Source organism: Notolepis coatsorum (assembly GCF_963971535.1).
Source record: "Notolepis coatsorum genome assembly, chromosome: 11".
NCBI lineage: Eukaryota > Metazoa > Chordata > Actinopteri > Aulopiformes > Paralepididae > Notolepis > Notolepis coatsorum.
Genome location: NC_140175.1, coordinates 73,989,731 through 74,015,354, shown reverse-complemented (window position 1 = coordinate 74,015,354; position 25,624 = coordinate 73,989,731). Strand labels below are relative to the sequence as shown.

General features: G+C 44.8%; 1 protein-coding gene across 1 annotated transcript in view; it reads right to left on the bottom strand.

The window, feature by feature from the left end:
• Positions 1 to 8,609: 8,609 nt before the first annotated feature.
• The window catches only part of sh2d3ca (SH2 domain containing 3Ca), a gene marked incomplete at its 5' end in the record, with an annotated part of 107,331 nt that continues 90,316 nt past the window's right edge, over positions 8,610 to 25,624 (bottom strand). Inside the window, 6 exon segments of the mRNA XM_084325502.1 lie at positions 8,610 to 9,269; positions 10,989 to 11,195; positions 11,381 to 11,492; positions 14,875 to 15,046; positions 17,084 to 17,199; positions 17,655 to 17,784. Of these exon segments, the coding sequence (XP_084181628.1) occupies positions 9,094 to 9,269; positions 10,989 to 11,195; positions 11,381 to 11,492; positions 14,875 to 15,046; positions 17,084 to 17,199; positions 17,655 to 17,784 (913 nt within the window). The 3' untranslated portion in view covers positions 8,610 to 9,093.

Below are 25,624 nucleotides of genomic sequence, written 5' to 3'. Positions count from 1 at the left end.
GGAAGCGCAAAACGCCTTAGCGACGGAAGTGACGTATGTCACTATGAGAAAAAAAACACAAACGAAGCCTCGTAATTAGCAAACTGAAATGAAATCAATCCTTTTGAATTTGACTTCGTGATTCCGATTTTTGAATCACTTAATTTTCTTTTGTTTGATAGCCATTCTCTCTCTCTCCCCCCCAATCTCTCTCGCTCTCTCTCTCTCTCTCTCTCTCTCTCTCTCTCTCTCTCTCTCTCTCTCTCTCTCTCTCTCGCTCTCTCTCGCTCTCTCTCTCTCTCTCTCTCTCTATTCCATTCAATTAAAAAAGCTTCTCCCCCATCTCTCTCTCTCTCTCTCTTTCATCTCTCCTCTCTGTCCTCTGTCTGTGTGTGTGCATGTGTGTGTGTGCGTGCGTGCGTGTGCGTGCGCATGCATGTGTGTGTATACTGGCCGTGCCCAAACTTGTGTGCGTGTGACTATGACTGTGTGTGTGTGTGTGTGTGTGTGTGTGCACATTATGCCTACGGCCATGTGAAAGTGCATGACATGTATGTGTATCCACATCTCCCTGCACCCCTCCCTGTACCATGTCCTCAATCATATTGGTGACAGCTCAGTTCAGTCCTGATATGGGAGGTGTGTGTGTGTGGGGGGGGGGGGGGGGGGGTCCGCCATGGGGTTTGAATTGCAAATCCGTCGCCTTCTGCTGGCGTCCAAACCTTCTGCTGGCGTCCAAACCTTCGCGGGCCTTTCGCTGTCTCCATTCATGTGTTAATGAGGAGTCACATCAGGGCCAGATAGATAGACATTAGGGGCCTGGTGGGGGTGATGGAGGGGTGAGGGAGGCGTGAGGAGGCCACAGGGGAGGCAGAAAGCGAGGGAACAGACGGAGGGAGGCACCTAGCTTGGACGGAGGGACCGGGAATGGACATTATTGAAGGATGAAGGATATGAGTGGAGATCCTGGTTTTATGGGTCTGGGGCCAGAATGGGTTCTGGGCCTTCTTCTGGTTGGTGCCCGGGCCTCGGGGCACGAGACCACATCTCTCACATGGGTCCTGAGGTGAAAGCATTTCATTTCACCTGGCCTTCGTTTAAAGGGTTACAGACCGGTTATAATTATATGGGCATGGGTTCAAATCCATGGTTTAAGCTACATGGTACAATGTTGTATAGCTACCAAAGTCACATGCTGCTGCTCGCATCCTTACAGTCACATGTGAGGAAAAGAACTTGAACATTTTGTGAATTCTGTGACAAATAGAGCCGAGGTGGAGAGTCAGAGAGAGAGAGAGAGAGAGAGAGAGAGAGAGAGAGAGAGAGAGAGAGAGAGAGAGAGAGAGAGAGAGAGAGAGAGAGAGAGAGGATGGTTATGGTTTACAAGAGGTACCCATAGATTAAGATGTCCAAGAATGATCCCACCATTGTTGTGTGTCACCTCACATTTGCTAAGCTGGTTTGAGCGCCACGTGCAGCTGCTATGGACAACATGCCATGTTTACCGCTCGTCTCCAGAGCGGCTCTTCCGTCTGCCTGTTTCTGTCACTGGCGCGTTGCCTTCAAACCTTGTTGGTGAGTCTAGTTTGGGTGATTTTTATGGCGTTTTTTTCAACCCTTCTCCTCCCGTGTGTAAATCCTTTGGAAGATTTTTCTGAATTCTAGAACTCTGTGGCTTTCAGAAGACAGTAGCCGTTGAGACGTTGTTGTTAGTTCTCACATGTTGGAGGTTGTAGCAACACCTGAATGGGTTAAAAACAAAGGTCTTTTGTTTCATGTGCCGTGTTCCATGACCTTTGGAGCCCTGGAATTCATTAAACACCCATCCTGGAATTTCTAAATACATGATTGTCAATAATGACAATAAGGCTGTTTTTCTTAAGTTAAAATAAAAAGAGTCTAAGACAACATTAGCTCTAGAGACAACTTCCCTATACTGTATATCTACACTTTTAATTGGTCTGAATAAAAAGCCTAATTGAATCGATGATTGTATAATGAGTTTTATGTGATTGATACAATCTTTGTGTTACTGACATCCTAGTGCTTTAATGAGGACATCAGTTACAAGCGAGCAGGAACTTGAGCTAACTCAAGACGAAGAGCAGGAAGCGATGGAGGCAGGTTTGAATGCCCCACTATTGTCATCAGTGTATAGATAGATGTCAAAGCCCAACTGCTTCACTGCCAGGCAGGCATTGGCCACGAAGCAGTCAGGGTCACACATGATCTGATGACAATGTAAACACAATGGATTAGCTATGAAAGGACAGAGGGGGAAGATTAGGGGTGAATTGATGACGGTTGGCTGGCTGGCTGACTGGCTGACTGGTTGACTGGCTGGCTGAATGGCTGAATCGCTGGCTGGCTGGCTGGCTGACTGGCTGACTGGTTGACTGGCTGGCTGGCTGGCTGAATGGCTGGCTGGCTGACTGGTTGACTGGCTGGCTGGCTGGCTGACTGGCTGACTGGTTGACTGGCTGGCTGAATGGCTGAATCGCTGGCTGGCTGGCTGGCTGGCTGGCTGGCTGACTGGTTGACTGGCTGGCTGGCTGGCTGGCTGAATGGCTGAATCGCTGGCTGACTGGCTGAATGGCTGGCTGCCTGAATGGCTGGCTGCCTGAATGAGTGGCTGACTGGCTGGCTCGGGGGTATCTTGGGTCTGTTTCAACGAGAAACAAAAAGAGAAATGATTGAACATGTAACGTGATACGAAGCAGAGAGAATCCTCTTAGAGACTTACACCATATTACACGTTACGCCTCTGGAACTGTGTGGGCCGGAGAGGAGCTTCCCTTTTGTGGCAGATTGGCATACCGTACCGTTCAGTTTCACATATTCCATTCTAGTCTCTTATCCATTTCGTTCTGCTCTTCAATTCTATTCGGCACTGTTCTGAGACTTCTGTGGCAGTGCTTAATTCTATTCTATTCCATTTTATTATTTTCTATTATATTCTTCTTCGTCTTCTTCTTCTCTCAGCCACATAGAGGCGATCTCCCTGGTGGGATGTGACTTTGGCTTGGAGGTGTACTACGGGGAAGATTCACCCAAAATAAACTCCTGCAGGGCTGTATATGATTAACCCCTCCCAAATAATTCCAACCATACCACGTGACTGTCGATGAGGTATGTGATGACGGCCAGGCCCCTACCACTGCCTTTTTCACTAAGGGGTGTGGGGTGTGAGAGCAAGGGGAAATGCAGGGACCAAATAGATAGCATGACCCCAGTGGCCACTAACTAGTACCAGTGTGAAAAGGACACACACACACACACACACACACACACACACACACACACACACACACACACATACACACACACACACACACACACACACACACACACACACACACACACACACACACACACACACACACACACACACACACACACACACACAGTGGGTCTGCGTCATTGTAGCAGTGGTGTAAGGAGAACCTGATTCTAACTGGCACACAGCTGCCTCCATGACATCTGTAAATGTGTCCTCTGTAAATCTGTAAATGTGTATAGAAGTACTGTGCCACACACACACACACGCGCACACACACCTATACACTCTCCTAGTCCTCCCCCACTACTACCCAATGGTTCCACCTGCCTGAATATATTGAATTATTATGTGAGACTCCAACCCCACTCCTGTCTCGTCACACAACACGCATGATCACGCTCTGCACATGCTCAGTAAGCCAGAGAATAGGTAAACATGGTGATATAGACCATCATACTTAATGCACATACACAGAAACACGTACAGCCGCAGCATTGAGATCACGCACGGTGGTGCATATTGTACTCGGAGGAATACTGTATACAGTACACATATGTCTTATCTGGGGGAGTCTTACTTGGAGAGAAGTACTATGAAGACGACACTGAATACATGCATTTTGTTATTTTTCTTGTCTGTCGGGCCGGGGGACATACAGACACACACACATACACACATACACACAAGTCTACACGAATGGAGAGTGAAGTAGGTACAGGATGCTCATGATCTGTTGGGTGTCTGGTGAGGCCTGGGGATCTGCTGACCCCTACTGGCCAACACTGTGTATGGCCGGAGAAAAACAGGTCGTTGGTTTATGGGGCCAAATCGGACTACAACCTCTCATTCGACACACGCACAGGTGTGCAACCCAACTACCCTCTACTCTCTCTCACACACACACACACACACACACACACACACACACACACACACACACACACACACACACACACACACACACACACACGCACACACATTTATACTTCCTTTTTATTTAAATGTCGACATAGGAGGCTGAATAAGCTACTCAAATTATATTTGTGCATCCCTTCTATGCTGATAAATAATACGCTGTGTACATTCTCAGATTATATATAAAATATATATATAAAAGGCTGTCAAAGTTAACGCGGTATTAACGCGTTATCGCCCGATTCTATTAACGCCACTCTTTTTTTTAACTCACGATTAACTTTTAAGAATTTTATTTTATTTTGTTTTGTTTTACTAGACTTCAGGTGTATTATTGATGCTCTCATTGATACTATGTTTGTTTCTGAAGTGTGTGTGTGTGAGATATATATAGAGAGAGGGGGGGGGGGGTGGTGAGAGAGATGAGGAAGGGGCAAGAGAGAAAGAGAGCTGGGAGAGTGTGTGTGTTAGAGAGAGAGAGGGGGGGTCATTACTCAGCCCTTGTGTCGGTGAATGTAACAAGTTCCTAACGTTTTCTTTCCCCTATTATTTCATGCACACTTTATTCATTGTTTTAAATTATTATTTTCTTTTAAGTTATTTTGTGCATCACTCTGTTTTGAATTTGATGCAAATTTGCAATGCATGAGGGTCATCCTTTTGTGTTAAATGGCTGCATAAAGCAAGCATTTGTTGACTCTCATGTTGAGTATTAAAACTTGGAACTTGAAAAAGATCCATTTAAGGTAGATAATTGTTTTATTTAAAAAAGAAAAAGGCTATTAATTTGCGATTAATCGCGAGTTAACTATGGACAATCATGCGATTAATCGCGATTAAATATTTTAATCAATTGACAGCAAGATCTGTTTTAATAAATTTGGTCTATCTACTGTATTTAATTTCTGAACAAAGAATCACAGAATCATTGACACAAGCAATCATTTTATTTGAAAAAAGAAAAGAAGAAAAGGAACGTTTGAATTGCTATTTACATGACATAAAAAACATGGGCTCAGTCACAAATAATTTTTTGTTGTTGTAATTTTTTCTTTACAGGTTAATTCCAGAATGCTCCAGCTATGAGGAGAATCCACACATCATCAAAACATACCTGCATTCAGAATAAGACAAATAAAAATACATTACATTACATTTTTATTATCGTCACCAATATTTTCATTGTCGTCGTCGTCATCATTCATCATCATCATCATCATCATCAAACCTACACCCGCTGGCTTCTTCTTGGTCTATAGTTGTGAATGTTTTGTGTGTGAATTTGTGAATTTACAATTCGTGAATTCACTTTTTGTTTGTTTTGCTTGTTGACTTGTTGCCCCCTATTGGGCAAAAGTGGGAAGTGGCCTTTGGGGTGCCGTCTTCATTACACACATAATCTCCATTCAGTGAGGTTTAACCCTAGCCCTGGCAGCACCCTTGACACTGCAGAAGTTGGAACACAAAGTCAGTGTTGAAGTCAAGTAACGTCAGACCTTTAGAAATCACACTGATCAGCTACTTAATAGAAAGTACAGTAGATTGCTGAAAATTCTTAATCTGCCCTGCAACGTGCCCTTCACAGGTTCCTATATACCCTGTGAGAAACTGGCCCCAGCGGTGGTTCAGGTTAGGAGGTGGGATGGCTGATCTGACAGGTTGACTTGAGAGTAACACGGTATGCAGCACTAGAGGTAGAAGGATACAGCTATGCCCTTACAATACAGCACCATGGTACCAGCCATAATCTACCATGGTACTGTCGTGGTGAAAGTCATTTATCACCATGGTACCAATTTTCAGCCTATATAATACTATGGTATGATCTCATTTAAACCATGATACAGACCATCATTTCATGGCATTCATGGTAGTGACCGAAATATGATGGAAATACCATGATACTTTTTTGGAAATACCAAGGGTGGTTTTGGTAGATGGATATATGGAATTTCATTAATTGAACCATATAAACGTTGAGGTTTTCTACCTGTATTTGTATGGGTTGTTTTCACATGCACCATTATATGTGCCAAATTGAATTAAACCTAATGGAATGTAAGGGGACACAAAATGGCTGCCACAAAATGCCCGCAGAGAGGCAGTGTGACACGAGGACAAAAGACAAGTTGCATTCATGGGAAGCAGGAACCGGGAAGTTTAATGACCTCCCAAGTCGGAAAATACCTCTTTAAAACGGCCACTGAACCTCGGAAAGTGGGACATTTCCAAATGTAATTAAAAAATTTTTTGTCACATGGTGGCATTTGTAGTCTCCAGTGTAAATAATTGTGTTTTGGGTATGATATATGCTTTTAGCTGTTTGCATTGCTGTAGTAAGGTAAAATAATTGAGGGACAAACCATAACTGCAAACAGTAACAGCGACATCTGGTGACTCTGCTTGTTAGTGCAGTTAGTCATAACCTTTTCTGACCTGATGGCTTGATCGCCAGGAGGTGATATTTACGAGGTCATTACAACGGAAAACGTCCCTATTTCCATATTTCCAGCTGTCATGAATGCAACTATCAGTCAATCCCTATCATTCGGAGTGTGAACATTATTACCTGATCGTTAACCATTTCGGGGAGTACAATCTACAATTGGGATAGGTCAATTGGAAATGAGGGACAAAACGACTCTAACGTTCTTTCTAAATGGGATTAGTTCCTGACATGTCTGTTCTGTTCTATTCTATAAATTCTATTCATGTCTATTCTAGATGGGTCTCAGCCCTTCTAGTTGATTGCATAAATCTTAATAAGAGTGCGCTCCAGCGAGCCCAGGGTCTACATACACTAAACAGAAGAGATGTGTTTGAACACTTGAACAGACACTTGTTTAATAATGCCATAGGATCTGAATGGAATTAAGAGCTGGAATCACTCTAGTTCTGTCGGCTGATGCAGGCATTCAGTCCATACAGGTACAACCAGAGCCATCCATCTAGCCAGACTTCTAACATTGAAACCAGCAGGCTTTAACCTGGTTGACACTGGACTCTATGGTGTTCTCCCAGCAGCCAGGAACGCATGGCCCCGAAAACACAAGGTTCAGTGAGCTAATGTTGCCAGGCAACAGATAAGTATTCCTGCCAGGAAGCAGTTCTGGCTACTATTTTTGGCAAGCGTTTTGGCTAATATTGCTTAGCAACAAAATCACTGGAGGTCTCGGAAAGTTCCAGAACCGTCAGTGTTGCAAATGTCACAAGATACTGTACATGGTTTTGGATAAAACCATCTCAGAGCTTTCTTTACATCAACGCTGAGGTCTGCTCCAACTATTAAAAGCTCCATAGAGCCTTTCTCAATTACAATCCATTTAGGAAGTGCTTTTACTGTCAATTTCTAAATTGAAAAAAAATAATAAATAAATAAAAGAAAAACAACTTAAATTATCAGTAGATTTCTAATGAAAAACCATTTAAGGTCATTCAGTGCTCTTTTATTTTATTCGTTTTTTGTTGCCTATTTCAGTCCTTTTCAACTCTTGCACCATTCGTTACGAGGTGACGTCACTCACAGAGGTTTGCTGTAAGTTTGGCCGCGAACAAAGGCTAAACTGGTGAAGTCAAACATATTGATTTACTGATTTATAACTAAAACAAAGTTAAGTTGTTTTACATCTCTGAATGTTATTCATAACTCACAAGCCCTCGTAATATTTTCTGGAAAAACCTCAGAAAGAAATTAAAGCGTCTTTAATGGCTGCCTGATACATTTTTAATGGGATTTAATAGAACCGCATGATACATTTTTGATGAGTTTCACGAAACACGGATTCCTCAGTGGAATGGACACCGGCAGTTCCTCTTGGGTTTGGAAAAGGAAAGTAAATGTTATGACACCCTTTGATCATAACAAATAAATAGGGCAGAGGTCACATGTAACATTAATGACATACAAAAATGGTGGAATGTACACACACACACACACGCACGCACGCACGCACGCACGCACGCACGCACGCACGCACGCACGCACGCACGCACGCACGCACGCACGCACGCACGCACGCACGCACACACACACACACACACACACACACACACACACACACACACACACACACACACACACACACACACACACACACACACACACACACACACACACACACACACACACACACACACACACACACACACACACACACACACACACACACACACACACACACACACACACACACACACACACACACACACACACACACACACACACACACACACACACACACACACACACACACACACACACACACACACACACACACACACACACACACACACACACACACACACACACACACACACACACACACACACACACACACACACACACACACACACACACACACACACACACACACACACACACACTTTACTATCTCTCCATGAGCCAGGTTTGATATCACTGTCATCTCTGTGACACGACAATGGTTTGAAATGAGGTGAAGGTGTCTATGTGTGGCAAAGCCAAATGCTCCAGCTCTGTTTGGCCCTGGGGGCACACCGTACCTAGCAGGAGGGTAGAATAACACACACCCCTCCGTACACTGTTCCGTATCCTTCGTCTCTTTCCTCTTTCCCCATTTCTCATTTCAGTCCTTCAGACATTGAGCAAGGCAGGACGTCCACCGCCGTGTTTGAAGGTGAAGGCATGAAGAGAGTCTATGGGGAAGTGTGACCAGCAACCAGACGCTCAGCGCTCCTGAACCCCCACGGCACCATCCGTACCTGCTGTCCTTTTAGCTGCCTCTTCAGTCTCCTCCACCCCTCCGGCGTTTCATATCGGACTTGTCCGCATCATAAGCGTACAATGCAAAGCCGGACCGTACCACTCCGAGTGGCGAGTGTAGATGGGGGGGGGGTCTCAGTGTTGTCAGTGGGGGTGGGGGGCAGCAGGCTGGCGGGCGCTATAGCTCGCTGTGGCGCACGGGTGGCTCGAGCTTGTGCGACAGGGCGGTGAGAACCTTGTCGAACTTCTCATAGCGCTCCGACTGGCTGCCCTCAGAGCCGCGGCTGCCCCAGAGGAGGCGCATCTGGAACTCCGTCTGGAAGATCTCCAGGACCTCGGCTCTCTCCTGGAAGCCTGGGAACGGTACAGAGCGAGAGAGTGAAAGCGGAGGGAGGAGGATGAAGAAGAAGGGGAGAGCAAGTCGATATGGAGAAGGAAGAAGGAGGAAAAGAAGACACATAGGAGGTGAGAGAAGGATGACGAAGGGGGAGAGAGGAGTATGGAGATGTGGAGGAGGAGGGAGGGAGGAGGAGGAGGAGGAAGAGAAAACATAGGAGGAGGGAGTGGGGGAAAATAAAAGGTGTTGGGTGGAGGAGAGAGATGATGTGAGGGAAGAGAGAAAAGACAGGAGAAAGAGAAAAGAGAGAAGACATGAGAAAGAGAGAAGACCGGAGAAAGAGAGAAGAGAAGAGGTGGAAGGAGGAGAGAGAAGACAGGAAAGAGAGAGAAGAGACAAGACATGAGAAAGAGAGAAGAGAAGAGGTGGAAGGAGGAGAGAGAAGACAGGAAAAAGGAAAAAGAGAGAAGAGAGAAGACATGAGAAAGAGAGAAGACATGAGAAAGAGAGAAGAGAGAAGACAGGAGAAAGAGAGAAGAGAGGAGAAAGAGAGAAGACATGAGAAAGAGAGAAGACAAGAGAAAGAGAGAAGACAGGAGAAAAAGAGAAAAGAAGAGGTGGAAGGAGGAGAGAGAGCAGATGAGACAAATGTGTCAACAATGGAGGTAATCATGCCACTGAGCTGTTATCCTCGTAGCCTCACTAGGACACATTAACCGGTTTATCTTAGCTACTTAGGAAGTACCAGTGGATGTCTTCCACCTGGAAAACAGTGTTTCAAAAGCAAGCTTGATAACCAGAGAAAAACAGGGTGCCTGCTTTTTGTTCACCACCCACAGTGGCAAACTCCACAAGCCACCAATTATTTTCACCTTCACCTAAAATGTGTGTGTGTGTGTGTGTGTGTGTGTGTGTGTGTGTGTGTGTAGGTGTGTGTGTAGGTGTGTGTGTGTGTGTGTGTGTGTGACAATGTTCAGGTCTCAGAATGTTAATCACGCTGGTGTGATCATACACTTCAAAGGGTTAAAGGAATGTTTCTAAAGACCACAGAGATTATGGGTTGAGGTCAGACCGAGTGATCGATGGCGAGATATAGCGAAAAACACTGGTGAGATCTGATGGCTATTGGCACACTGTTCAATACACCGGTAATGACCTCAGACTGGAAATCAATGGGGAGGTATTAGGGATCAATGCTGCTGTAAACATAACCACAGCCACACATAGAGTTGTGCACACCACGCACATGCATGCACAAACACAATACGCGCACAAGATCATTACGTCCGATCAATGTTGTTGACACATTAATATTGAACAAACAACGTCAAATTGACAGCAAACAGTTTAAGATGTAACAAAACACACTAGAAGAAGAAACACTATTCATTGTACAACAGGCTGTACTGAGACAAAGCTTGTATGACCCAGTTGTACAGAAAATAATAGTCTATTCAGTATCATTCAAACATATTTTTGTTGAGGTTGCTGTGGATAAAGTAATAGGTGAGAATAATGATTGAGTTCGATCCATTAATTAACAATTTCTTTGGGAATAATGATGTTTGACAACATGAGCAATCGTTTTTACATTCTTTTTATAATAATAATAACAAAGGTAATTTCCAATCTCGGTTGGATAATAAAAAGGTGATTCAACTGAACTGATTTGAATTGAATTCAAACAGAACTAAAGAGACGGAATCGGGATACGGGTCAGTGAACCACGTCCTCACCCTGTAGCGTGGTCTCAGTGTTGTTCTGGTAGATCACCCCGTGGTGTGCGATGGTACGAGCTGCCTCCAGGTGGGTCATGACCACGTCTACTCCCGCCTCCATGCACTCCCAGGGTTCCAGCCCCTCCCCCAGGGCCACGCCTCGCTCCAGCAGCGAGAGCACAGGGACCACGTGGGGGAAGGAGGTGCTGGACAGAACACTGGCTTCTGGAGACACACAGCAGGGGGCTTATTTTAAAATGATGAACCAAATGTAGGCACTGTCTACAAACTCTATATAATAATCATAGTCAGGCAGTAGGTATTTTTTTTTCTTTTTTTTTCTTGACGCATCAGACTCGTGCAGAGTTGCATTTTCCAAGTTCATTCAAAGCCCTAATGAATGAAGTCACCTTTGCCATCGTTCATGTTCTTCATGAAGGGCTTGAGTTTCTTCTCATAGAGGATGGCGCCCTCTGTGTGTCTCTGACGTAACGTCACCCACGTCTGCTCCAAACGAGAGATCTGGAGAAGAGAGGGAGGGCAAGAAATTGTGTAATGTTTCCTGCATGCAGCATCATATTCATCAGTAACTCCACACCATTATACATCTCAGTGATCAAGTAGAGATTGTATCTACCAGTCTGAAATGTCAACAGTGATCTACAGCAGCCAACTATGATGTTAAGTGGCTCCTGCCAGTCAGTGAGCTAGTGCGCATGGTAACCATGGCAATATAACTATATCTTTGATTGTTGATTGGCGGCTCATCTTAGTGATGACTTTACATCCAAACTAGTTACATCATGCCTTAAGTACTTTGCAACTAAATTCGATAGCTGACTAGTTATAAACTAAGTTCCTCATCTCATCTTAATCTTAATATATGTGTGTGTGTATCTGCAGTACTCCAGTTGAGGGGGGATGAGGGGGGATGGCATCCCCCCTGAAATAAAAATAGTCAATATCATCCCCCTTCTAAAACGGTCATCCCCCCTTCCCATCCCTTATGTCATTTTATTAATGAAAATGGCATTACTGCTATTTCAACATCCACAAAGAATGGATTGCGCGGTGCTAATTGCACCCTTAACTGCACGAGTTTAGTGTGCGGTATCTGCTCCGTCTTTGCAAGCTATCCACAAAGGACATTGCACGGATGAGATACTAGTGCAGACACGCCCTAATGTGTGCAGTTTGCTCCTTATATGCTCCAGCACAGTTGGCTCGCGGAGCAGTCTGCACCTGACAGCACTGTTGGCAGATATCAGGAAGGGGGGAAATAAACGAGGCATAGACATAACAGTATTTTTCACCATTAGTATTCCGTTCATTTCGTATTGTATTTAGTTTACTTCATAATGTATAGAGCTTGCTTAATTTATATTTTCATGACACATTCCGTCCTTTGCTTTTGTCACTATCTTTCGCCATTGCATATGTTTGTCTGTCCTATTCCAATAAAAATAATGTTTTATTATAATTGTACTATATTCTATTGTGCTATATTTAATTTAGTTGATATCACATTTAATTGTATTCAATCACGTTATTAAGTTGTACAGCCCTGGCCTATATTTGATTTCATAATTCTATTCTATTCTATTGTGCTTAACTTAGTTCATATTTCATTACATTTTACTCCACCTCTTTATTGTATTATCTGTCTGTGAATGTCTGTCCACTAATGTCGCACCGAAAACGACCAAAGCAAATTCCTTGTATCTGATTCTGATTCATTTCTCCACCGCAAATCCGCCCCTCAATTAATATCACCGCAGGGGGGCATTATCCCACGGGACAATGCATTGGGAACTTGTGTCCCACGAGACCACCTACCCCGTGAATATTATTGCGCGGATCGGAATACGGGCACGTGCGTGGGAGCTTGCGCAAAATCACCCATATTTTTTCACTGCCACGTTTGGATATCCCAACTGCGCTCAGACTGGGATATGATATGCAAAATGTGTTTATTTAGTTTATTCCGTATTGTATTTTGTTTATTTCGTCATTGCATTTGTTTGTCATCCACAAATAAATTATTTTGAGCAGACCTGTCCATAGTGCTGAATCTTTATACCAAAGAAGATTGAGGACAAAAAGCATGATTATGGAAATCTTTGGAAACGTCTATGAGATGGGAGAGAGTGGGGTAGGCAGCCATTGACAAGATTGATCCTATTTTGTATTTTCTGTACTTTTGAATATATTTTGAATTTGTTTTTCTAAGCAGTTTCAATTAGCATTTTGGGAATGGTAAGATCGAATATTTGTATTTGAACAGCAATAAAATGATGATGGTTCAATATTTTTCTCATTCCTTTTTTCAGAAGGGGTTATTGTTTAATTTACATAATGATTGAATTAATCACAATTGAAAATCAACCATTTAGATACCAGTTTTGATCATACCAGTAACTGCTTTTTTAAATACACTATAATTCAATATTCTAGAAACACATTTGACTTTGTTGAATTGAACAAAATGGTGAATTGGGACTGTTAACCTACAAGACCATAGACATCCATTACAACCACTTTTGACCCTAACTGTAAGTGGTGCCATGGCAGCCTGGGTGGGGACTGACTCCAATTCTGAGGTGCCAAACATCCATAATAACATCATGCATGTTGTTTTAGAAGTGTATTATCTTGGTGGCTGGGTGGCGCAGCGGACAAGGCGCTCGTCACCAACGCAAGAGACACTGGTATCGAATCCAGCTGTCAGCGTTGCTTCCGGCTTGGCCGGCCGTCATACTGGCTCGATTGGCAGAGTCAGCGGGAGGGAAGCCGGTGGGTGGGTCTGGGTCGTTGTGGACAGCGACTCCTACAGTTCGGTCGGTGCACCTGCACAGCGAGGGAAGGATCTAAGAGAGGTAGTGTGTCCTTCCACACGTTACACTCTCTCAGTGAGAGTCCGCACTGCCAGGTGAAAAGAAGTGGTGGGCTGGGTACACATGTGTCGGAGGAAGCATGTGATAGTCTTCGCCCTCCCGGACCGACGGTAGGGGGTAGAGTGCGCAACGACCAGGAAGGGGATTGGGAATTGGCATAACGACTAACATTGGGAGGGGAGAAAACGGAAAAAGAAGGGGGAAAAAGATAATAAAAAAAAAAAGTGTATTATCTTTGTGCTTACAGTAATCAAAAGTTACAGTACACAGTTGGCCTTATCCTCTGTGCCATTATCAGCACAAATTATGTCTCCATATGATAAAATCCACCATCCCCATGGCTGCTGAAATTTGGAAAAATATGAATTGTCCCCCCCAATAATATGTGCTATCAAGACTAGTGTATCTATTCCTGCTCTGTAATTCTAGTTTCAAAATACTCCTAAAAGCTTCATTTGCGTATTAAAATCATTAAAATGTTCTACCGGGGGACGATGCCCCGGACCTCCCTACTCTGCGTCCCCCCCAAACTTGTCATGAGATCAGCAGCCCTGACCATCCCCCCTGTTTTTTTTTCACAACTCGAGTACTGTGTATCTGTCTGTCTGCATATCTGAGTGTATGTGTGTGTGTGTGATGCCTGTTTCTCCCTACCTGAGTGTATGTGTGTGTGTGTGTGTGTGTGTGTGTGTGTGTGTGTGTGTGTGTGTGTGTGTATGTGTGTGTGTGCGTGTGTGTGTGTGTGTGCATGTGTGGTATGATGCCTGTCTCCCTACATGTGTGTGTGTGTGTCTGAGAGTGTGGTATGATGCCTGTCTCCCTACCTGAGTGTGTGTGTGTGTGTGTGTGTGTGTGTGTGTGTGTGTGTGTGTGTGTGTGTGTGTGTGTGTGTGTGTGTGTGTGTGTGTGTGTGTGTGTGTGTGTGTGTGTGTGTGTGTGTGTGTGTGTGTGTGTGTGTGTGTATGTGTGTGTGTATGGGTGGGTGGGTGGTATGATGCCTGTCTCCCTACCTGAGGCAGCTCCAGGGCTCTCATCACGGCAGCGAAGCCAAACATGTTCCCCAGGCTGCTCTTCAGTTCTGCGGCCAGCTGGATGGTTTTATGCAGCAGGGCTGCTCTCTCCTCTGTGCTGCCTGTACAGCCCAGCAGGTCCACCGCCATCATTATAGACATGGTGTAGAACCTGAAGGAGAGAAGAGAGAGGACTCAATACAATCTTTATTCTGTGTATGTGAGATTGAGGTACACTGGATTAGAAATCTATTTCCTACTAGTCCCAGGATGTATAAGCATCCCATTGGCCAGGCTGTTTCAGTTGGAATGTACCTTTCTCCACCCTCTTTTCCTGATCCTCCAATCAAAACTGCTTTCCTTGAACAAACAGTTGTGATTGGAGGATCAAGAAAAGAGGGCGGGTTTGAGAAAGGTACATTCTTTGTCTCTGGGATCATCAAAACAGAGGAGTTATGCTTTGACCAAGAAACCTTTATCTCCGGCTCCTGGTCAATAGTTGAATGACAAGGAAAAGTCAGAGTCATCCAAGTTACGCAAAAATAAATAGAAAGGCAGGATTGTATAACCAACAAATAAAGGCAGAATAACCTACTCTATTTTAGAGTCAAGTTTATGGTAAAAAAGGGGAGAGGAGAGGAGGGGAGAGGAGAGGAGAAGAGAGGAGAGGAGAAGAGAGGAGAAGAGAGGACAGAAGAAGAGTGGAGAGGAGAAGAGATGATAGGAGAGGAGAGAAGATGAGATGAGGAGAAGAGAGGAGAGGAGAGAAGACGAGATGAGAGGAGAAGAGAGGAGAGGAAGAGAGAAGACGAGATGAGAGGAGAGGAGAGGAGAGAAGAAGAGAGGAGAGGAGAAGAGATGAGAGGAGAAGAGAGGAGAAGAAGAGAGGAGAAGAGAGGAGAGGAGAGGAGAGAAGACGAGATGAGAGGAGAGGAGAGAAGAAGAGAGGAGAGGAGAGAAGAAGAGAAGAGATGAGAGGAGAAGAGAGAAGACGAGATGAGAGGAGAAGAGAGGAGAGGAGAAGAGAGGAGAGGAGAGAAGATGAGATGAGAGGAGAGGAGAGGAGAGAAGAAGAGAGGAGAGGAGAAGAGATGAGAGGAGAAGAGAGGGGAGGAGAAGAGAGGAGAGAAGACGATAGAAGACGAGAGGAGAGGAGAGGAGAAGAGAGGAGAGGACAGACGAAGAGTGGATATGAGAAGAGAGGAGAGAAGATGAGAGAAGACGAGATGAGAGGAGAAGAGAGAAGAAGAGAGGAGTGGAGAAAAGATGAGAGGAGAAGAGAGGAGAGGAGAAGAGAGGAGAGAAGAGGAGATAAGACGAGAGGAGAGGAGAAGAGAGGAGAAGAGAGGAGAGGAGAAAAGATGAGAGGAGAAGAGAGGAGAGGAGAAGAGAGGAGAGAAGAGGAGATAAGACGAGAGGAGAGGAGAAGAGAGGAGAAGAGAGGAGAAGAGAGGAGAGAAGACGAGAGGAGAGGAGAAGAGAGGAGAGGAGAAGAGACGAGAGGACAGACGAAGAGTGGATAGGAGAAGAGAGGAGAGAAGATGAGAGAAGATGAGATGAGAGGAGAGAAGAAGAGAGGAGAGGAGAAAAGATGAGAGGAGAAGAGAGGAGAGAAGACGAGAAGAGAAGAAAAGAGAAGAGGAGAGAAGACGAGAGGAGAGGAGAAGAGAGGAGAGGAAAAGAGGAGAGAAGACGAGATAAGAGAGGAGAGGAGAGAATAAGAGAAGAGAGGAGACGAGGAGAGAGGAGAGGAGAGAAGAAGAGAAGAGAAGAGAGGAGAGGATAATAGAAGAGGGGAGAGGAGAGAAGAATAGAGGAGAGGAGAGGATAAGAGAAGAGAGGAGAGGTGAAGAGAGGAAAGGAGAGGAGAAGAGAGGAGAGAAAAAGAGAGGAGAAGAGAGAAGAAGAGATGGGAGGATAGGAGAGGTGAATAGAGGAGATGAGAGGAGAAGAGAGGAGAAGAGAAGAGAGGAGAAGAGAGGAGAGGAGAGGAGAAGAGAGGAGAAGAGAGAATAATAGAGGAGAGGAGAAGAGAAGAGACGAGAGGAGATGAGAGGAGAGGAGAGGGGAGGAGAAGATAAGAGAGGATAAGAGAAGAGAAGCAGAGAGATAATCAATAAGTGAATTAATGAGTGTGTGAATGATTTAGCAAGCAAGCCAGTAAAATAATTACGTGTGTGTATGTGTGTGTATGTGTGTGTATGTGTACCTCTCCAGTAGGTCCAGTCTCAGCTGGTGTCCATGCGGCAGCGTCAGCAACTCCAACCCTGAGGCCACTCCCATCATCCTTTGCATGTCAGTGGTGACGCCCAGTATCCTAGCAACCTGCGTGACAAACAACAAAAGAAGGCTGAGTCAGAGAGTATGTGTCAAGATCCCATCACCCGGACATGTATTTTTAATTTGTCTGTAGTGGGAGTGGTTAGGGTTAAGGTAAGGGATTGGTTTATAAGCAACTTCTCAAGTGAAAATTGTAAAGTAATGACAGCCATTAAAATGTGCTTCCAAGTGATGGGATCTAGACACTACCTATGTGTAAGATTGTGTTTGCCATACATAGGTGTGTGCTCATGTTTGCCTTTGTGTGTGTGCACATTTATGCATTTATCTGTTATCTTATCTGTGTGTATGTGTGTGTGCATGTATGTATGTGTGTGTGTGCGTATGTGTATGTGTGTGTACACATGTGTGTGTGCGTGTATGTGTGTGTGTGTGTACATGTGTGTGTGTGTATGTGTGTATGTGTAAGTGTGTAAGTGTGTGTGCATATGTGTGCATACCGTACAGTCCACCATGGTAATGTGGTTGGCAGCTGTCCTGGCGTCCACCTCAGCCAGCACCTCTTTGACTTTCTTCAACACAGACATCTCCAGAGGCTTGTTCTCCACTGGCATCATACTGGACTGGTACCTACGCACAAGATTAAAAACCTCACTATTATATATGCTTACTTGCTAGACTGTTATATTACAGATGAGAACATCATGTACTAAACAAAAACACGGTTAAGCCCATAAGCCCGACGGGCCCGGTACCGGGCCGAGATTTATTTCACGTCATAAATAGATGAATACAGTCTGTATTAATTAATGCAGCATTTTGTTTTTCAAATGTAGCCAAGAGTAAAGACCCAACACAGCAGTCAAAGTGTAATTTTTCAGCACTACGTTTGTTTACCAATGATTTTTTTTAAACTTACCTCTTCACCATAGCCTTTTAAAACTCATTGAGCGCCAAAAACGAGATATCTCGTTTCTGAAAGCCAACGCTTGAGCGCCAAAAACGAGATATCTCTGTTTTTTCCGTTTTCCGTTTTCTTTTATTATTATTATTCTAAACACTCACGCAGACCTTTGTGAGTCTTCCTGTGGCCTCTGAGTAACTTAGAATTGAAATGACAATCGAATCCCGATAGGTGGCAGTATCGCCTACCTTTTGAACTGGGCTAGTTTAGTGTGGGGGGGGTTTTATCATTCACTGCTGGGCACAATAGTAGCCACTACCCTGCAAACTGCAATGCAATGGCGAGCAAACTATTGGAGATTATGAAGAAGACAAGACAGGTGCGTTTTTACCAGACTATGTTGGATTCTCTTTTTTTTCTTTTTTTTGATCTTTTTCCCCCTCCTTTTTCCTCCGATTTTCTCCCATCCCAATGTTAGTCGTTATGCCAATTCCCAATCCCCTTCCTGGTCGCTGCGCACTTACCCCCCACAGTCGGTCTGGGAGAGTGGAGGCTACCACGTACTTCCTCCGACACACGTCCAGCCAATCAAGCTTCCTCCGACACACGTCCAGCCAATCAACCGCTTCTTTTCACCTGGCAGCGCGGATTCTCACTGAGAGGGCGTAGCGTGTGGAAGGATCACACTATCCCACTTAGATCCTATCCGCGCTTAGCAGGCGCCCCGACCGAACTGTAGGAGTCGCTGTTTACAACGACCCGGACCCACCCTGCCAGCTTCTCCCACCCTCTAATACTGCCAATTGTATTAGTGTGAACGGCCAGCCAAGTTGGTGACAACCCCGGAGCTGTGAGCTGGATTCGAACAGACGAATCCAGCCGCTCCGGGGTTGGTGACGAACGCAATCTCCGTTACGCCACCTGACCGCCCGGACTATGTTGGATTCTATTATTTTCAAACGGGCTGTTTGGATGTACGTTCCTGGATTTAACGTTACCCTGGCGCCGCTAATGGGCACCTAACGTTATATTTATTGATCCTGTTCTGATCCAAGACACTTGGACACTGCTGACCATCATAAAACATGCTTTTGTAATGATAGCAGCGTCGGAAAAGTTTCTTTCAAGTTTCTTTATTAGTTGTCATACAGAAGTACAGAATACTTTTATACAAAATGCTTCTTTCTGTTACGCTCCAGAGACTGTGCTAGATAAAAATAGATAAGTATAAAATAGTACGTAGTAGTCAAGTACGTAGACACAAGTGTTCAGTATGTACATATGTACAATGTTCAATGCAGAGTAGAAGTAACTGAGTTACCATACAATATGCTATACAAATATACTAATATACAATATACTATACAGTGCAAAGCAGAAATGGGATGAGGTACAATTTAGGTACAATTTACAGTAAGGTGTAATGAGGTATGGGTTGTAGTGCAAATTCTTTACCAATAAATATAAAGTGTGTTTAGGTGATCTAAAGTGGGTAAAGTGGGTGCTGCAGTGAGTTGTTTGTTTAAAGTGAGTGTGTGTGTGGATGTGGATGTGTGTGCTGTGAGTGCATTTGATGGTTGTTACATAGTGTTATTGTTCGTTGAGCATCCTGATGGCCTGGGGATAGAAGCTTCTTCTGAGTCTTTCTGTGCTTGCCATGAGACTCCGGTATCGCTTGCCTGACCGCAGCAGTTCAAAGAGGCAGTTGTTTGGGTGGCCGGAGTCTTTGATAATTCTCTTAGCCTTACCCATGCACCGCTTGTTGTAAATGTTCTGGAGAGTGGGAAGCCGCCCTCCAATTGTGCGTTCGGCTGAATGGGCCACTCTCTGTAGTCTGCTACGGTCTTGTGCGGTGCTATTCCCAAACCAGGAGGTGATATTGCCAGTCAGGATGCTCTCTATTGTACATGAGTAGAAGTTCTTAAGGATCTTCTGACTGACTTGGAACTTCCTTAGGCGCCTGAGGAAGTAGAGGTGTTGCCGTGCCTTCTTCACAACACTGTCAATGTGTGTGGTCCATGTCAAGTCCTCGGATATGTGGACTCCGAGGTACTTAAAACTGTTCACTCTCTCAACCGGTGCCCCGTCGATGCTGAGGGGGCTGTAGTCCCTGACCCCCGACCTAACTCTTTCAGTGCCACTCACGAGATTTCTCGTGTTTTTTTATAGGTGGTTGCTAGCCACTCACGAGATTTCTCGGAATTTTTTTTTTTTTTTTTTTTTTGCGATCTGAAAAATTATTGCATCACCCGAGCCTACCCGAGTATAGCCGAGGGGCGCCGACGATCACTGTGGAAAAAAGCGCCCCCTGTCGTCTCCCAGATGACATAAGTGATTTTGGAATGGACTCAATCAAAATGAATGGGGAAAAAAATCCGGTACTCCACATTTTCCAGTTCACTGATCCAGCCGGGGTTACCACAGTTCATTCTGGAGCCTCAGATCCCCCCGGATCATAGAGATCTACTGTGTCGCGTTGGATCCATACACTTATCGATTTTTTCGAATGGTGATCAGGAATTGGAATATACCAGTTGGATACCATCTGATGTCAGGTAAGGACTCTGTGTTATCAGTGGTAGGATAATCGGAGTAAGTTTGATGAAGTTATAAGCTGTTTTGTGAAATGTCTTCTTTCGTTTTCATTGTAAAACTCCGAGAGGAAATCAACGAGGCGATTATCCTCGCGCGGCCGTAATGTGCGTGCGTGCACGTATAATATTGATCATCTAGCGTTTATTTGAAAACGATTCATAAAAAGGCCGACGAATATCAACGTTGTGGAATATTCCACTAAAAGACGATTTTCATAGAATGCTCCAGAATGGGCTGTTTTTTATATCAAAACGGGGGCTTTTCTAACTGCTCTGAAACGGCAACGACGCGATAAAAAAACAATCTGCCTTCACAGCACTGTCTGGAAAATAGTCTTTGATAATGCGATGGGCAGATTAGACACATAGCCATAATTTAAAACATAGATTAGGCGATATTAACGTTAACATTGGCGCGGATGGTGGCATTCAAGCGGTAAAATGGAAAACCAGGCATGGCATTTAAAGAGTTAAGTCCACAATCATCTCCTTTGTTTTGCTGACGTTCAGGGAGAGGCTGTTCTCTTGACACCATCCCGCTAGGACCTTGAGAGTGCTTTTGTAGGTATTACCCCACACCTCCGCACAGTAGTTCATATGTGGTAGGAAGAGTGTACAGTACAGTGTATACCAGGGGTGGCCAACCAGTCAGAGACTAAGAGCCACAAAAAAATGACTGTGGTACCACAAAGAGCCACACCATATACCAGCGTTTCTCAACCTTTTTTTTCAGTCACGGCACCCTTCATGTGTTTATAGGTCTCACCCTCTGGCCTCTGAAGTTGCTAATGTCTTTTTTATTTGGGCCTCACAGGGTTAAAAGTACCCTGTGAGACCCACGGTTGCAAAATTACAAAATCACTTTTAGCCATTTAAAAAAATAATGTTTATTTAAAAAATGTTAAAGGGGAACTATTTTACTATTTCTTTCACTATTTGGGCACTTTTACACAATTCCTGTGAGTCTATGGAACACCTAGTTTTTTTTCAAAAAAAATGCATTGTTTTGTATTTCTAATCAAGTACTAAAAACCGCATTTTTCTACCTCAAGATCTTAAGCCGTTTTGAGGCTGGGCTCCAACCACTGTGTGGCCTGGTGCCAACTGCCACATCAACTGCCACATTATTATGCAGCTGAGAAATCTCTGACATCACAGATATGCACATTTTCAGATGACTCAGTTCAGTGAGGGTGAATATTGTGAGAGGAGAATTGGAAGAATTCGCCAATATGAGAATTAGAGACATATATCCTATTAATATAAGTCCACATAGCTAAGAAACAATGGTAAACACTGAAAAAAGCCGTTTATAAGATAGTTCCCCTTTAAGCACATGTATAGTCAATTGGTCCTGTTGTTCAGCCTCACAATGCTATTTGATAGTAAATGTGTTTATATGTCCCACCCTCTGGCCTCTGAAGTTGCTAATTTCTTTTTAATTTGGGCCTCACAGGGTTAACCTCTTAAGCCCGAGATATACAGTAAAAGTGTATATTTTCAGCATTATGTTTGTTTACCAATTATTTTAACTGTTATTAGTGAAATATAAGATTATAGAAATCTCAGGGCATTGAGTCGGAAACCGGCGCATATTGACAGGAGGAAGTGGCACAGCCAAAAGTGAGTGTAGTCTTTTGAAGGAAGAGACTCAGGGCTTTCAAATTTCGAAAAACGACCCTACCCAGCTCACACCAGCCCCTGTCAATCATCTGACTTCTGGATTTACTTTTTAATTTCTCTTATTTTTTGGGATTATCTCCCACAAACCTGAACGTTATTGCCATAAAACAGAACACAGTTAGTTTCTCTACCTTTCTGTGAACGTCTTGCAAAAAACGGTGTTGCAATATGATGAAAAATGGTGGAGAAATTTACATTATAAAAAAGATGGCAGAATTCAGTACTGTATCTACAAAACCTTCTGTTTAATCATCTTCCCTTTATTCATTTGCTTAGATTTTTCAGGTCTGGTAAATTTTAGCATGGTGTTATTTACATTTTTTTTTTTTTTAAATAGAATTGATATTCTCCTTTGGTTCATTACAATTTACTCAAGCCTAGTAACAGACACACTATTTCTGACACTGATCCATATATGTCCCTAGATTCAGATACCAAGAACATGCAAATGGACCATTTAAAAAAAAATTGTAAATGTTTATTCTACGTCCTTATGGAATGAGTGACATAAAAAAAAAAAAAAGTAAAAAAAAAAAAAAAAGTAATTTTTTTTTTTTTTTTTTTTTTTTTTATGGATGGAAGAGCCGCACATTGACGGGCAAAGAGCCGCATGCGGCTCGCGAGCCGCGGGTTGGCCACCCCTGGTGTATACAGTGTTTTTTGGTTTAGAATGTGTCTTATCTTACATAAAACACCAACACTCCGTGCCAATTTAGTCCTGACATATTTGACCTGAGGTTTCCAGTTGAGTTTGTGGTCTATTATTACACCCAGAAATGTATTCTCAAATACCCTTTCCAGTTTAATACTATCAATCATTAGTTCGACCGGTATGTTTTCTTGTATATCACGTAATAACATTGTTGTGTTAATACTGTCGAGAATATAAGTATGTTTTTAAGCTTTTCTGCTGTAATTCCAAAAACGCTAGTTATAGGCCCTGAAGCATATGATAGATTATCAATTGGCGTTTCTTTCCTATACACGCTATATTAAAAAAATCAAATGTATATGATCGGTATACATTATGCTTCATCATACGTGAAGGAAAGGGGGGGGGGTCGTTTATAATTGTGAGGTTTTGTCCGCTGCTCACCAACTTTCTCTGTTTTCTTTAAGCCTACTGTTTAGGAATTCTCTTCTCACTCCCTCTCTCTAGCCCCCACCCTCTCGTTCTTTACTCTCGTTTACTCTCAGTGGCCACACCTGGACTACCTGTCATTATGTGTTTGATTGGTCTGGTGCCGAACTCACACTTTTAGTTCGATTATCAATTACCTCTCGCACCTGTGGTGGCAGGCTAATTAGTTCCCCTGTGGGCTTTAAATACCAGGGCTCTTCCCCTCGTTTCGGCGTGGGGTCGTGTTGTAAACATGCCGTATCATATTCTCAAACATCAAGACTCCTTCGGGAGGTCCTCTGTTCTGCCTATGCTGTTTTGATTCTCCGGCGTGAGACGAGGTGCAAGCTTTGGCCACCTGTCGCCGTTTGCCTGGAGGGAGACATTGTACTGCGCTCTCTAATCCTCTACGGGAGGTATTCCAGTGTTCCACTCCAGACCAGCGCGCCAGATGCGCTCAAGCCTTCGCCACCTGTCGCCGTTTGCCTGGAGGGAGACACTGTACTGCGCTCTCTAATCCTCTACGGGAGGTATTCCAGTGTTCCACTTCAGACCCCCACGCAGCTATCGACCTGACGCACATCCAGACCAGCGCGCAGACGCGCATCTTCCAGACCTTCGAGCTTGGCACGCTCCTCCGTACCAGCGCACAGACGCGCATCTTCCAGACCTTCGAGCTTGGCACGCTCCTCCGTACCAGCGCACAGACGCGCATCATCCAGACCTTCGAGCTTGGCACGCTCCTCCGTACCAGCGCACAGACGCGCATCTTCCAGACCTTCGAGCTTGGCACGCTCCTCCGTACCAGCGCACAGACGCGCATCTTCCAGACCTTCGAGCTTGGCACGCTCCTCCGTACCAGCGCACAGACGCGCATCTTCCAGACCTTCGAGCTTGGCACGCTCCTCCGTACCAGCGCACAGACGCGCATCATCCAGACCTCCAAGCTTGGCACACTCCTCCACGCAGACGCACCCCAGATGCGTCTCTCGGTTCCGGCGCGCACTCCAAGCAGTGGCGCACCACTCTGACCTCGGCTCGGACAGCCGGCTCCCCGGTGGCGACGCTCTCGCCCCGCTGCCTGTTCCAGCACCACTCTGACCTCGGCTCGGACAGCCGGCTCCCCGGTGGCGACGCCCTCGCCCCGCTGCTGTTCCAGCTCCTTTACGCATTATACGCATTACGTCTGGGTGAGTTTATTTGACTGTCTTGATCATCTCCGTTTTCGTGTGTTTCTTAACACTGAAGATAACCACCTTTTTAATCAGACAGTCACTCACCCAGCGTGTGCCTCTGTTTGTTTTCACTGGGATATTATTTTGGACGTTACATCTCCCACTGTGTGTTTGTTCACACCGAAGATAGTATTCACTTTTGGATTGTTTTTGGAACTTTGCTCTTTGTGTATTTTACACGAAGATAGTTTTTACTTTGATAACTTTTGTATTTGGACTAGTCACCTCTCCTGCATCTGCTCTGTTTTCCCCTTTGTACTTTAACCCTCTCCTCTCTCCCTCTCGGCCGCCGTTACCCACCTCGGAGATCTGCCGAGAGAGTTCTGCAGAGCGGCCCTGATGTTTCCCACCAGTCCTCCCAGTCCTCCCTGTCCCCAGCCCGCCTCCGCGGGCCTCTGTCCCTGTTCTCCCCTTTCTAGTCCTCCTCGTCCCCAGCCCGCCTCCGCGGGCCTCTGTCCCTCTGTCACCAGAACCTGGCCCTCTGTTCCCCAGAACCTGTTCCCTATGTCTCCCAGTACCTGTCCCTCTGTCCCTAGTTCTCCCCTCTCTAGTTCCTCCTAGTCCTCCCGTCCGGTCCTCCTAGTTCCTCCCTGTTTCTTCCAACCTTCCCCTAGCGTTCCCTTAGCCTGTTCCTTCCCCTCTTGTTATTTCCAGTATTTTGTGTTTCTCCCTTAAAGGGACAGTGCCGGTTTCCCTTTGTTTCAATAAATGCCTGTTTCTTGGCTTACCCTCATACCTGTCTTGTGTTGTGCGATTGGGGTCGGTTACAAACCATAACAGTACGACCCCACCAAATCGACGACCCCAGCCAGCACAGACGGTGTATGTTGAGTTTGCCTTTTTTTTCTTGTTCCCCTCTAGCTCCCCTGTTAGCTCCCCTGTTAGCCCTGTTGGCTTCCCTGTTAGCCCAGTTTAGCTCCCCTGTTAGCCTGTT